Genomic DNA, 14,027 nt, shown 5'->3' on the forward strand with positions numbered 1-14,027 from the left:
AATCAATTATCAATGCGGAAGCTGCAAGTTGACCATACTGCAAGACCAAAATTGAAAAAGTAATAATCGCCCGCAAAACTTCAAACTGATAATTTAGATAATTTGTAAAAAAATTTTGTTATACTGTACATCGCTCATATTCATTATAATGAATGCTACAACTTTTATTATATCGAAATATTTATTTTATTGTATAAAAATGTGCACACATCTCTCCGTTCTCTAATATAGATAAGTTTTCTAAATGATTACCGTTTAATTTAATAGTCACTTATACGGAGACACTCCTATATATATATATATTTCCTCTTACACTTATAAAAACATATTTTACCTTAAGTAATAATTTTTTTGTGTGTAAATAGAAAAAAATTAATTATCACTCCCAGAAGAATCTTCTTCTGCCTCTCGCAGCCATTTAATGAATGGTTGAACGGCATTCTTTACTTTTGTATGATGCGCGTCCGCATTTTCGTCAGTAGATTCATACCATTCTAAAATCTTTTCTTCAGAGAGTATATCGCGATCGTAAAATTGATGCAACAGGTGTTGCGCGTACGGCAGTAACTCGTCGGTTGTATTAACAACGTCTTCTATAGCACGCAAACAGTCTTCCTGCGCGTTTTCATTCTTAATATAATTCTGAATAATAGTGTTAAAATAAGTTATCATAATTTTCAGATTCTTTTGATAATTCTGATTAGTAACGGCAGTCTTCGTTTCGGAAAGATAGTGTAATGGCAGACTGAGAATCGCTTTGATGACGTTATATGTCACCTCGCGGATGGTAACGTTGTACGCATATCTGGACGAGTTTATTTCTAGAATTAAATTCTCGCAATTGAGCTTATCTTGATAACCACGTAACAGACTATCAATAACTTCGGACAAGAACATATTCGTGTCGTCTGGAATTTGAGAATCACATTCCAGAACTTCTTCATTACTAGACGATTCTGAGGAGCAGTCGTCACAATCAATTACTTCAGCATTTTTAAAATACAAAAATCCATCTTCAGCCTCGAGATCCGACATTTTTATCTCAGATATACCAGAAGATGTAGATTCGATAATGGTATCGACGTATTGACTGCGAGCAGCAATGTCAACTCCAGAACACAATATACATCCATCTATTTGGCTACGATATCTAACAATACAATTCGGAAATAAAATACTACTTTTAATAGTGCAATTGTCTTTGATTCTAACGTTTGAAAAAACGTAAGAATTATCTATATTAACGTTACTACCAATGATGCAATTGTTTGCGATCACAGATCTCGCAACTTTAGTTTTATTTCCTAACGAACTATTAGATCCAAGAATACAGTCTTTTTCTAATAAACAACCTTTAGCAAAAGTAGCAGTTTCGTGTTTATACGTACTCCGCGGCATACATATAAAGTTTTTCAATAATGGTACAGCATCTGGTGTAAGAGGAAAACTATGTCTACGCAAAACATCCTGAGTAAGTATATGATGAGCCTTCCACGAGGTAATTGGCAGAGCATAATCCTCTGTATTTAACTGCTGCCAATAAATCCTCGAGTCCAAAATCTCCTCATTCATCAATACTCCACGAATAAAATCATCCATAGTCTAAAAACATAAGAATAGTAAATTATATTTGTTTCTTTATTACGTAATTGAATATAATTATGTTATAAGATAATTTTATTGATATTTTAAAAAGCAATTCAATTTGTTTTACTTACTTGAAAGTCAAAGTTATCAGCAAAGAGTGGCAAAACAGATGGCGAACACAAGTAGACATGAGTATCCAAGTAACAAGAATTAATTTCTACTTCGTTATGATCAAGAAACCAGTTTAATTCCAGCTTTACTTTTTTCTCACTATTCTTCAATTTAGTGTAATATAGAATTTTATTAGTGCTTTTGTCTGACACAACTAGAGATGCTTCCTCATTGAGATAAGAATCCTTCATTGAACCAAAGTTCCGTAATACCATAGTCATAGTTGCTCCCTTATCCTTCTCGGCTTTCATACGATGAATATTGAATAAAGTTTTAAGATCTGTATTGGTAAAGGTATTCCCACGAATCAGTATGAAGTATCCTCTGATCCATCCTTTTGTATCAATATCTCGCAAAGCATCTCCGAGTGATCTGCAGCCATCGGAAATGATCAAAGAGATCGTAACATTTTTGTAAACCCTTTCGTCGGTATATTTTTTCAGCTGATCTATGTGACTGCTGCAATAAAGGAATACCTCTTGTATCTTCGACTTTATCAATGTTTCTATCATGTAATCGAGAAGTGGTATGTTTATCACGGGCATTAGAATGCTTGGAAATATATTTTGCGCTGGATTTAATCTTGTTGTGAAATCATCCGCAAGAATAACGGCTTGTAGAACGTCCTTCTTACACATTTTCGTATTCATAGTCTTGTATTCACAATAATTCACTGGCGTATGGATCTGTATACCGTATGGATCTGGATACTGTATTTAGAGTACCGAAACAAAACGTGATCCATTATATGGGCGTCGCCATATTGAAAGTTAGACACTAGCACCTCTGAACTTAAAGGCCAAAACTACTTACATGTATTAAATGACTGGTAAGTTATCGTCTATTATAAGATAACTTTTAAATTAGTATTTTTTATTATTTTTACAGTTTTCAAATTGTCAATTTGCTATATTCTTTACAAATAATGCAAGGAAATTTCACTATTTTTCTAATTAATATTTATTAACTGTTAGAAACTGTAGCTATATTACATGGATTTCTAATAAAAGCTTTTATCGACAGTAGAGAAGAGAATGTATAATAATAATGTTTCCTATATTCACGTAATTCAGGGATGCTAGTGTCTAATAATAATTGACACCAGCAGGCATCAGTTGGCAAGTTGATTCTGATCGGGATAATTGGTGTTCCCGCCTCTCGGACGGCGTCTAATCGTCTACTTCTACAGAGAGACGCGTGTTATAGTTCTTTTCTCTGGAGTATTTAGCAAATAGTTTACGATAAACAATTTTAATCTTTTTAACTTGATAAAATAATGGCAAAATTAAAAAAAACTGTGCAGGACGTACAAACGCCTGCTGTACCAAGTACGAAAACGTCCATCATGAAGGTAATCGAGTTTTTGTTAATTTCTTAAATATAATGTGATGTTTAATAAATGTCTTTAGTTCCTTTACATTTTAAATTTATGATATAAACAAGATCCTTTTTAAATTTTGTTTTAGAAACGAAGAAATCGAAGAAAAAAGAAAGCTAATATACAATTATTGAATAATATAGATAAAAATAACTTTAAGAAACTTGCATCCAATGAAATAGCAAAGAATATATTTACAAATACGCAAAATAGTAAAAGGAAAAAATCGCATAGTTCTAAGAATAAACTTGATGCAAAATATACAAAAAATTTTGATACTCCAACAAAATATCCAAAGAATAATGAAAATAACTTAAAGAAACTAAATACAGTAAATACATCTAACACTATAGCCAAGGATACATTTACAAATATGCAAAGTAACAAAAGAAAAAAATCACATAATTCTAAAAATAAACTTGATGCAAAATATACAGAAAGTTCAGGTTCTCTAACCAAATATTCAAAGGATAATAAAAATATAAAGAAACTAAGTGCATCTAATGAAATAGCAAAGGATGTATTTACAAATATGCAAAAAAGTAAAAAGAAAAACCTACGTAATTCTAAAAATGAACTTGATGCAACAAAATATACAGAAAACTCAAATGCTCCAACGAAATATACAAAGGATGATGAAACAAAAATATCAAAAATGTCTCAAAAAGTACAAAATAATTCAAATATTAAAATAAAATATGAGAAAAATAAAAAACGAAAACAGGTCATGAATCTTAATCGTACAAATAAGGATACTGTAAGAGATAATGATGAAGACGTTGAAGACGATGAAGACGATTCTTCAGAAGATAATGGAAGCAAAAGTATTAAAAAAAAAGAAGAAAAACTTAAAAAGTTACAAATGGAGGTAAAAAATCTTAAGTTTATGATGAAAAAATTAATTGAAGGACCGAACGAAAATGAATTGAACAATGCAGAGAATATGAAACAGATGTCAACTAAAGTAGAAACACAGCAGATACAATCTGATATATTAAAGCTGGACAAATATAAAATAAATATCAAATATTTAAAAAAAATGCTCGAAAATAAGTCGCAAGTAACGAAAGTTGCACAATCTACTCTAAGAGATAAAAAATCTACTTTGAGAGATAGAATGCAAATGCAGTTAAGAGCATCCAGATTCAGGTTTATAAATGAGACATTGTACAATAATGACAGTTTACAATCTAAACATTATTTTCAAAAAGATCCTGATAGTTTTATGGCTTATCATGCAGGATATAAACAGCAAATTGAACAATGGCCGATAAATCCACTGGATGTTATAATATCATCAATTAAAAACTTGTATATTATCTCTTAACCTTAAATGAAATTTATGCAAGTATGAATGTCTAATAATGTCTTAATAATTGCAGACCAACGAACAATGTAATCGCTGATTTTGGATGTGGTGAAGCCCGCCTTGCAGCTTCTGTTCCTCATACAGTACATTCATTTGATTTCATTGCTTTAAATGACAAAGTGAAAGCTTGTGACATGGCTCATACTCCATTATTAATGAACAGCGTCCACGTTGTCGTGTTTTGTCTTTCCTTAATGGGATCTAATCTTAATGATTATATAATAGAAGCTAACAGAGTTCTTAAAAATAAGTAAGTAATAATGGTATTCTTGATTGATATGTGGCAGTAAGAAATTAATTATTTTTATTTCAATCAATTTAGTGGGATCTTAAAAATAGCCGAAGTCGAAAGCAGATTCGAGGATGTAAAAGATTTTATAAGACTACTACGCCATTATGGTTTTAAAAATACATGGAAAGACTTGTCTCATAATCTGTTTCATTTTATGGATTTTAAGAAAAACGAAGATATAAGCATGAAAAGAAAAAATCTTCCTGCAATTACGTTGAAATCATGTATATATAAGAAGCGATAACATTTTATTGTATTGCTAATAATGTATTATAATATTGAAAAAAATATTTCATTTTTTAATATTCTTTTATATAAAAATATTCTGTATTTTTTGATATTACAATTAAGTAATAAATATCAAACATTGTTTGTATACGCTGTGTTTGTTTAAATAATGTGCTATTCTTTGAAATACGTTGCTTTATTGGATACAAATTGTAGTTATAAGAAATAAAAAATAGATTTAGAAAGAAAAAAAAGATCGAGAATTTAAGATATCAAATGTTAGACGGGATAACGAGGAAGATTACAAATGGAGTTTTATAAACTTGAGAATGAAAAAAATAGATATTTATTGTGAAGTAATTTTTACTTCAAATTTTCTTTTTTATTTTTTTAATATCATATATCATCCAAAATTCTCTTAATATTATTCTTATTATAGTCAATTGCAATTATCATAACAATTCAGAATTTCATAGTGATTATGATTTTGATAACTGCAAATTTCTTTAATAATATAGAACGCTATATGATATGAAAAATTTTATGTAACATAATTCAATCACTGGTTTAATCACTGGTCTCTTAAAAAGCATTAATTAATTATTACATGTATGTGTATGTGTGTGACAAAAATAAAATCGTATCTGATAAAATACAAGTTGACAGTTTACATAAAAGATAATAATTACATAAGATTACATAGAATAATACTAAATACAGTTATATTGTTGTTTACGTGATACAAATTGTTCTTATTATTCTTCACATAAACAAAAAAGACGTATCGTTGCTTCATTCAATTTAACCCACATTTGATTCAGACGTGATTCAGAGATTCTCAAACTCATAATTACAGCATGATAGATGATGATAGACATGAATTTTTTATACCAAGAAATATAAGTTAAACATTTTTAACCAATTTCAAAACTATTTTACAAATTTGCAAATTCCTTTTACTTATTTGTCATGGTCTTTCGGCATAATATTTAAGAATAAAAAAAAAGATGTTGATAAAAAAAAGAATAGATTCATAGAATAGAATCGAGTTTGAGAAATCCTGATATTTATTTCTCGAATTGATATAGATTTTACACTTTAGTGTATATTAATATTTATTATTTTCAGTTTATAAATTGATATCGCTGTTAAGATAATGAAATAAATGGCTGAGACTAGTGTGTGGCTTCATTATTCACTGACACAACAAAATAAAATACTTAAAAAACATACTTCGTATATGTGCGAATATCTTACAACCTACATAGCGCAATGCAATACATAAATCTGTGATTATATAATTGTATAATATTATAATAATAGTTACTACACTATCAAATAATATATTCTATTATAACAAAAGATAATTACATAGAGAATGTGCCATACATAATATTATTATATAAGATGATCTTTGCAATTAGGGCGTCGCAAACAAGTGTTGCACAAATGCGCGTTCATAAGAGGGAAGGATGTCACATTAAATTTAAAAAATCAATTCTCTATTCCTGTAACTGCAATTGCATGTGCTCGCTTCTACCAGATTTAATTTCTTTTAAAATCGCTATAATAAATCGCAACGCTATTAAAATCTTTCAGTACATACAGTCATTTTAGCACTAGGATATGATCATGTAACATTTTCCCTAGGGCGTGAAAAATGGAAAATTGTTCTATGAACTTTAAACAATAACTTTCATTTTTATAATTCCGCTCTAAAAAAAAGTTACAATATCCTAGAAATATAAAAAAATATTAAAAAATTGCGCTTTTTCTAAAAATATTATAAAGTTATTTAAAAAAAAGCTTATTTAAAAGATTGATAAATAAAAATATTAAAAGGAACCGCAAAATTTCCTTTGCACAAAGACGCTTTATATGTTAGCGACGGCCCTGTTTATAATATCAATATTATAATGTTAATTATTATGCATTAGCATAAACACATTTCTAAGTGTCGAACACAGCAATTTTAAATCGCATCAATCAACTAATATTAATCTATAGATGTATGTAAAATTTCATTAAAATGTAATTAGTAAAAAGTGAAAAACCTCTTTAAAATATCTGCAGAAGCATCATTCTTTTTTTCATTTGAACACAATATTTAAAAATAATATCTCACCGTACTAAATGTGCTAATAAAAATTTACTTTAATTATTTATACAATATGCATTATGATGGAAATTTTACGTGCTTTACATTTTCTTGACTAGATATTATAAGTCTTACTAAATGTATTGCTTTGTATTCTTAAAACAATCTATTTTTGTGTTAAAAATCATAAAATATATTTATAAAGTTCTGAAAAATGAACATTTTATGATTTGTATTAACGTACAAAATTTTAGGAAGTCTTAAATTGTTTAGTAAATTAAGTAAATTAAAAAGTCATTAAAAAAATTATTTAAAAGATGAATTAATATAAATGTGATACAAAATGTTTCATGGACATATACATATAATTATAACAAAATAATTATATTATATACATAGAGAGTGTTTTGAAATTCGCGAATCAAAATACTATAGCAAGAAAGTTATAGAAAAAAATAAGTTAAAAAATATTTGCCATTTTTCATTCCAAGTCGTAGTTCTAAAAATAGAAAGTTTAAAATTAACTAATTACAGATTACGATTAAAGCTATCCGTGAGTCATTACGCGCGATCACTAACACTGTCGATGCGCGACTCATGGACAGACAGCCATTTTACCGCAATTTGTAATTAACTAGTTTTAAACTTTTCTATCTCAAAAACTACTGCTAGAAGCAAAAAGTAGTAAATATAATTTATTATTTTTAAAACTTATTTGCTATAATATTTTGATGTGTGTGTGTGTGTGTGTGTGTGTGTGTGTGTGTGTGTGTGTGTGTGTGTGTGTGTGTGTGTGTCTTGTCACACGTAATTCCTTTTATTTGCATAAGAAGTAAAACTTTATGCAGTGCATAACAAAACTACATTACTTAAAAAATTTAACATTGGATTCACATTTTCTGTTAAGAATACGACCGGTATTCATAGTTCGTTATTATTTTAATCATTTTATGTAATGTCCTAAGATATTAATACGGTCCTGTAATGGGTTTGTGACATCTTAAAACTTCTTAATTTTAAGTATAAGATTTTAAATATAAGAACAATTATGAATATCGCTTTATAATTATTAAATTTTAAGAATATGGCAATCTAATAATTAACATTTAATTTAATAGATATCACAAAATTAATTTGGATTTTTATGTTTGTCTTTCTATTAAAATTTATACCTTTCCCACAATATTTCCGTAATTTATAATCTTTAAAACATTAATTAAGTTAATGATAGGAAATAGATAATTTTTCCAATTTATCAAAAACCGTAACATGTAATACATGTTGTTATATTTTTTAAAAATTTTCATATCTTGTAAAACAATTAAATTAACCTTATTAAGTACAATATATATTTATATCGAATATATTAATGATATAAATATACTGCTACGTGTTTTGTCATTAATTAAAAATATGTAAAATTCAAAATAACGAAACTATTATATATGTATACTTCGATAACAAGATAATGAAATATTTTGCGACTCTCGCTTTAGACATCATTTTCTAAATATGTTTCTGTATCAAATTTATAATCAAAATTTTTAATTTTTTATAGAAAAGCAAAATTTATCACAGTTTTCCGAATTATGCATTTAAATGACTTATTACTATTTTTAAAAAATAGAAAATGTTTGAAGTAAACATTTCGGACATCGTTATTAATATAAAATTATTATATATAAGGATGTAAGACTACGTGAAATATTAAGTGAATATTAAGAAGAAACTACTATGATATGGCAAAAATAAAACATATCTGAATACGATAAGAAAATTGATGTATGCAAAGGAACATGTAAAATGATATGTATGTAACTTAACGAATGCTACTTATTCACACGACATTTATGAGATCAAAGTATACATGACCTGTATAATTTGCACTATGAGAATATGATATTGACATAAATATATTTTTGACATATTAATACTTTTAACAAAATTGGCAATGTTTTAATGCCAATGTAAAATACGTTTCTAATACTGCATCTACCTATCGCTGTATACATTACACATTTTATTTATGCCTGTTTTGAAATTGATTAATCAATCTGTCTTAGGGATCTTGTAATTCTCATGTAATACTAGTTATAAATATTTTATTTATGACAGTGATAGTTTCCTATGTAAATTTACAGGTACTAATTGTGCACATGCACAATGGAAACATTACTCTGTTGCTAAGTATATACCAGTTAGATAATAGTTCTAAACTGATGACGTATCATACGGTCAATGGCGGCCTGTGCTCCTTGTTAACAACATAGAACTTGTGTTTCTTACCAAATAAACCCCATATCACGGCAACATTCTCAATAATTATGTTGAATGGAATAGTGGATAATGCACCACATATACACAGCATAAATCGGGCAACACCGAAACGATATAAGGAGAACGATTTAACTACTCCAAACACATACATGTAGATATTTACTGCACCGATAAACGCGCAAAGAAAGTCGATCAACGGTGGGCAAGTAATCGGACACAATCCGGCCAAAACAATGTTAGAAGTGGAAAGAGGCATCGTTACCCATGAGTAACACGAAATACCCAGCAAGAATTTCTTTCTCAATGGAATCGCTTTGGAATGCACAACAAGTAATATACCTTGCAGCCATCTTTTTCTCTGCTGTACAAAGTCCCACAGAGAAAACGGTGATTTTTCCCACATTTCGCCATCCACAAAATTGAACGTATATCCCTGGGAAAATGCCTTCATTGCGAAGAAACAATCTTCTGCAACGGATCCGTCTAATCCATTATTAAACGAAACGTGTTTTTCTGCTCCCATCTGAAATACATATTCATAGAAAAACCTAACGTAAAAATAACAAAAAACAAAATAGATATATTTTTTTCTGTAAATATGTCACTACTTTAATATTATAAGTGATGATATATATATTTATATTTTTATTATATATAATATATTATATGAAAATATAATATATTATAAGAAAATATTAGAATGGACCTTAACGAAATGGGGTACGAGGGCCACAAATGGAGGGATCTGGCTCAGGGACGGGAACAGTGGCGGGATTTGGTATTTGCGGCAATGAGCTTTCGAGTTCCTAACGCCTAATAATAATAATCATAATAATATATTATATATGATTAAAATAAAAGCAATGTGTGTGTGTGTGAGAGAGAGGAAAGATGATGTACTATCTTCTAGTTTAAAATTTGTCATGATTAGAAATTACCAATAATTACCTGTGTGATAACATAGGACCCTTTCATGCTAAAAAATGGCTTGTGAAACATGGTGAACTGTAATCTTAGCTTTCCCATATCGTCTGCTACTCTGAAACTATCGGCCAAGGTCGTAATCCAATTAACAACATCTTCATTAGCATATGTGATCAATCCTTGACCAAATTGGTGTTTGCCATCCAGTACAAAGTTCAATATGCCGCGAACAGAATTTTCAGTCATCAGAGTCTCTTCATCGAGATGAACAATCCAGTCGTGATCAGCCAATTCGTTTACCGAGCTTTCGAGGCAGTATTGTAAAGCACGAGCCTTAAATAAGGCACCGCTACTTGTGCGATATTTTGGTGGGACGACAACTTCTCGCACCCTGCGATGCGGCGTTAATCCTATTGGCTTATCGCTTACTACTTCTATTTGGAAGTTTTCGAGACCAGCCTCTATGCATTTATCTAAATTTCTCTTCACATTCGTCTTTACTAATTGAGGATAATCCCCGCGAGTTACTATTCTTATACAGATAAATGGTGCAAGCAGAGGTGAGCCTTTCAAGATTACTTTATCAGGGAATGCATTGTATATCGTTAATCCTATAAAATTGAATAACACTTGTGGCAAGGAGAGAAACGTCACTGTGCGTAACAGGTACAAAGTAATTGCACCGATAATGCCATATCTTGTCCATGGATTGATTTCTTCCTTCTTATCCATGTTCCATCGAAGGCCTCCAGATACAAATTCAAATACTAATATGACCACAAGCAGCAGACAGCAGTGCAAAATGTGTTTTGTTATACTGTTCAACATTATTCCTGCAAATTATAAAAAAATATTTAATAATTAATAATTAAGTAACATCGCTAATTCTAGGAAATTTAGAACATTATATAGGTGCTCTCCAACAAGATACACAGATGACATAATAAATCACTTCATCTTTGTTTAACATTGTTTGTTTAACACTTCACATAAGAATGAAATTTCTTGGAATAGTTTCAAGATATAAATAATAGAATTATAAGTTATCTCCAATAAAAGTTTATCTAGTTATATAAAAAAATATTAAGCTGCAGAATCTATCTTAACAATATATCAATATACAGAATATTAATAAATTAAGATAGATTCAGCTTAATATTTTTTATCTCAGTTTAGAATATTCCATTGCATTTTAATTTTAAGTAATACCATGTCATTTACTATTATAAATCTATCCTATATTCACTAATTATGAATTCAGCTTTAACATAAGTCTAAGTATGTATTATAATGTACTAACAGGATGGGCTTGATCCCAAAGCAACTCCTTTTTTTTTTCATTAAAAAAATTGTTTAATATTGATAAACAACAAGGATATAATATGACTCACTGTGTTATACTGTATCTCTTGCTGGATAGCAATCATGTAACTTTTTCTCTAGAGTGGAAAAGTGAAAAGTGAAAATTATGTATATATGCACATGTACATGAAATAACATACATACAAAAAGTTTAGTTTTCACATTTCTTAGCTAACTAAGGAAAGTTACTCCTTGGAAAGCATAAATAATGTACAATCATGCACATGAAATAATTTTCTCGTTTTATACAAAATGTAAATATATCACTTGCTGTGCGACTGCCGTGGAATTTCAGAGATCGCGTTTCGTAATGATGACAGTTCTCATTAACCTAAATTACCCAGTCGTGTTCAGTAAATAACGAGAATATTATTTTCAAACTTCGCAGCAAAATTAATCCGGCCTTCAATCGTCACACAACACGCATCAATGCATACACGCATACACACGCAAGATTACCGCACGTATATATATACATCAGATCGTATGATCAACTGAATTGCCACTAGAGATATGTGACTTGAAGAATTGCAAAATTAAAATTAGTTCGCACAGCATGACTCACAATGCGACCCTTGAACAGATAGTAACCGACGCTTGCGATAACGAGAACTGAGGTGTGTCGAACGACCTCGAATTTTACAAGTAAATGTAGACGTGCTTGGAAATTATAATCCGCTTAATCATGACTTAAAACACCGATTGCAAAGTCCGAACATCACCGCTGTGTTAGCACGGTCAAACGAACGTCACAACATTCTACAAATTCTTGTAGAATTTAACGGAAGTCGCGGGAGGGAGGGAATAAGTAAATACGTCTCGTCTGACGGTTATCAGCGATAACGCGGTACACTCGTATAACCTTGTCGATATCGCACTCTGTAAATGATTTGTAGCGTATTGTGCGGGGGAAACGACGAGCCGCGCGGCATGAACGTCTCTTGATTCTCGAGCACGGTCTCGAGAATCAAGTGGAATGAAGCGGAATCAGGTGGAATTATATATACGAAACTGCTCTTTGACCGTTGGTATCCACCGCACTCCATCGCGCTCCGGTTAGCTCCGGACGTACCTGCGTCAGCGTGCCGGGACCTGAGGTGGTTGAATTTTCAGACGTGCGTAATAATCGCGAACGCGCCGGCTCTACCCATTGCCTGCGAGAACGGTCGAATAAGCCGAATTGGGTGGACTCAGCACTTCATTACATCGACGGCGCGCGAACGCGTTTTCATAATAATTTTGACACGCACTGTCTGACACACGCACGCATACGCATTACACACAACTATCACACTGCTCGTAGGAACTCGCAACAGCTCAACATCACACGCGAGGGTTCAACGCACCGATTTGTGTTTGGATTTTTTTTCCCTTCACTACCGTCGAGTGTTGTCGAGACTCGAGGAACGACAACCGATCGACTCCTTCGAGCGTCAGCTTCTGTCGAGTCGACAACTCGGTGTGCTATCTACTTCACGCCGCAAACGCTTTAAAGCATGCTTTAATTGGTCAATTCGTAAAATTCTTCTTTCTGATTGGTCAATGAAGCATTTACATACAGCGTTAAAGCTGGAGCACAAATCGTTGCACAATATATAAAAATGTATGAAGCATAAGAAAATCAACCAATCAGAATCTTTTATGGAAAGGAAGGACTTTGATTGGTTCATTTTATGAATAAATATTTTTCGCGATAAATTATTCGCAGATTCTCGTTAGCATCAGATTTTGAACCTTCTTCTTTGAAATAAGTCAAAGTAAAAGTTGATAGGATTATTTATTCAAAAGTTATAATTTGTTTATAAGTGGGACGTATATATATATATATATATATATATATATATATATAATATGTCCTAGAGTCCTAGAAGTACAAAAGAGATCTCTCCTTATAAGCATTTTGAAAGAACCACTTGACCAGTTAACCCGAATCTACAATAGATTTTTAAATCTTAAGCTATAAAGAATGGACGAATCAATTATTCTCCTCACATTCGACTGTAGTTGATCAATTTCTTATGGTTTAAGGCTTAAAACACCTATAGATCCGGACTTATTAAGCTTTGTGTCCACGATGCTAGAATCGATCCGAGACCTCGGATGAAGAAAGAATTGACCAATCGCAATGGTCGTATGATCAAATTGTTCAAATGTGATTTGTTAATTTTTTCTCGGTCTGAGATCTTAGATTGATTTCTAGCATTATGGACATCGGATTTTAATAGGCAGTTACATGTGACGTAATCGTAGATTGCAAACTAGAGATTAGAATTTGACTAGTCAGATAATTTTAATTTTAATCCGTTCCATTCTGACTGTATGAATTATAATCTTTAGTTTA

General features: G+C 30.7%; 3 protein-coding genes across 3 annotated transcripts; 1 reads left to right on the forward strand and 2 right to left on the reverse strand.

Moving 5' to 3' along the window:
• Positions 1-327: 327 nt before the first annotated feature.
• Positions 328-2,510, reverse strand: LOC108746790 (translation initiation factor eIF-2B subunit epsilon). Its single transcript, XM_018483749.1, has 2 exons — positions 1,719-2,510; positions 328-1,602 (listed from the first exon to the last, which is right to left on the reverse strand). Exons 1-2 carry the CDS (start codon positions 2,406-2,408, stop codon positions 373-375), a joined length of 1,920 nt encoding a protein of 639 aa, XP_018339251.1. The 5' UTR covers positions 2,409-2,510; the 3' UTR covers positions 328-372.
• A 376-nt stretch (positions 2,511-2,886) lies between these two features.
• On the forward strand, positions 2,887-5,041 carry LOC108746800 (ribosomal RNA-processing protein 8). The gene is made up of 4 exons (XM_018483763.1): positions 2,887-3,109; positions 3,225-4,447; positions 4,519-4,755; positions 4,828-5,041. Exons 1-4 carry the CDS (start codon positions 3,035-3,037, stop codon positions 5,039-5,041), a joined length of 1,749 nt encoding a protein of 582 aa, XP_018339265.1. The 5' UTR covers positions 2,887-3,034.
• Positions 5,042-9,150: 4,109 nt separating this feature from the next.
• On the reverse strand, positions 9,151-13,112 carry LOC108746778 (beta-1,4-mannosyltransferase egh). The gene is made up of 3 exons (XM_018483733.1): positions 12,252-13,112; positions 10,349-11,157; positions 9,151-9,923 (listed from the first exon to the last, which is right to left on the reverse strand). Exons 2-3 carry the CDS (start codon positions 11,150-11,152, stop codon positions 9,351-9,353), a joined length of 1,377 nt encoding a protein of 458 aa, XP_018339235.1. The 5' UTR covers positions 11,153-11,157; positions 12,252-13,112; the 3' UTR covers positions 9,151-9,350.
• Positions 13,113-14,027: the final 915 nt, after the last annotated feature.

This window comes from Trachymyrmex septentrionalis, unplaced genomic scaffold, assembly GCF_001594115.1.
Source record: "Trachymyrmex septentrionalis isolate Tsep2-gDNA-1 unplaced genomic scaffold, Tsep1.0 scaffold19, whole genome shotgun sequence".
NCBI lineage: Eukaryota > Metazoa > Arthropoda > Insecta > Hymenoptera > Formicidae > Trachymyrmex > Trachymyrmex septentrionalis.

Excerpts from the sequence above, each read along its gene's own strand:
- LOC108746800 (XM_018483763.1), top strand. The coding sequence starts at position 3,035 with ATGGCAAAATTAAAAAAAACTGTGCAGGACGTACAAACGCCTGCTGTA. Across the intron at positions 4,448-4,518 it reads ATATCATCAATTAAAAACTT|ACCAACGAACAATGTAATCG; the intron begins GTATATTATCTC and ends TAATAATTGCAG. Across the intron at positions 4,756-4,827 it reads AACAGAGTTCTTAAAAATAA|TGGGATCTTAAAAATAGCCG; the intron begins GTAAGTAATAAT and ends CAATCAATTTAG.
- LOC108746778 (XM_018483733.1), bottom strand. The coding sequence starts at position 11,152 with ATGTTGAACAGTATAACAAAACACATTTTGCACTGCTGTCTGCTGCTT. Across the intron at positions 9,924-10,348 it reads GGTCCTATGTTATCACACAG|ATGGGAGCAGAAAAACACGT; the intron begins GTAATTATTGGT and ends TATGTATTTCAG.
- LOC108746790 (XM_018483749.1), bottom strand. The coding sequence starts at position 2,408 with ATGAATACGAAAATGTGTAAGAAGGACGTTCTACAAGCCGTTATTCTT. Across the intron at positions 1,603-1,718 it reads CTGATAACTTTGACTTTCAA|ACTATGGATGATTTTATTCG; the intron begins GTAAGTAAAACA and ends TTATGTTTTTAG.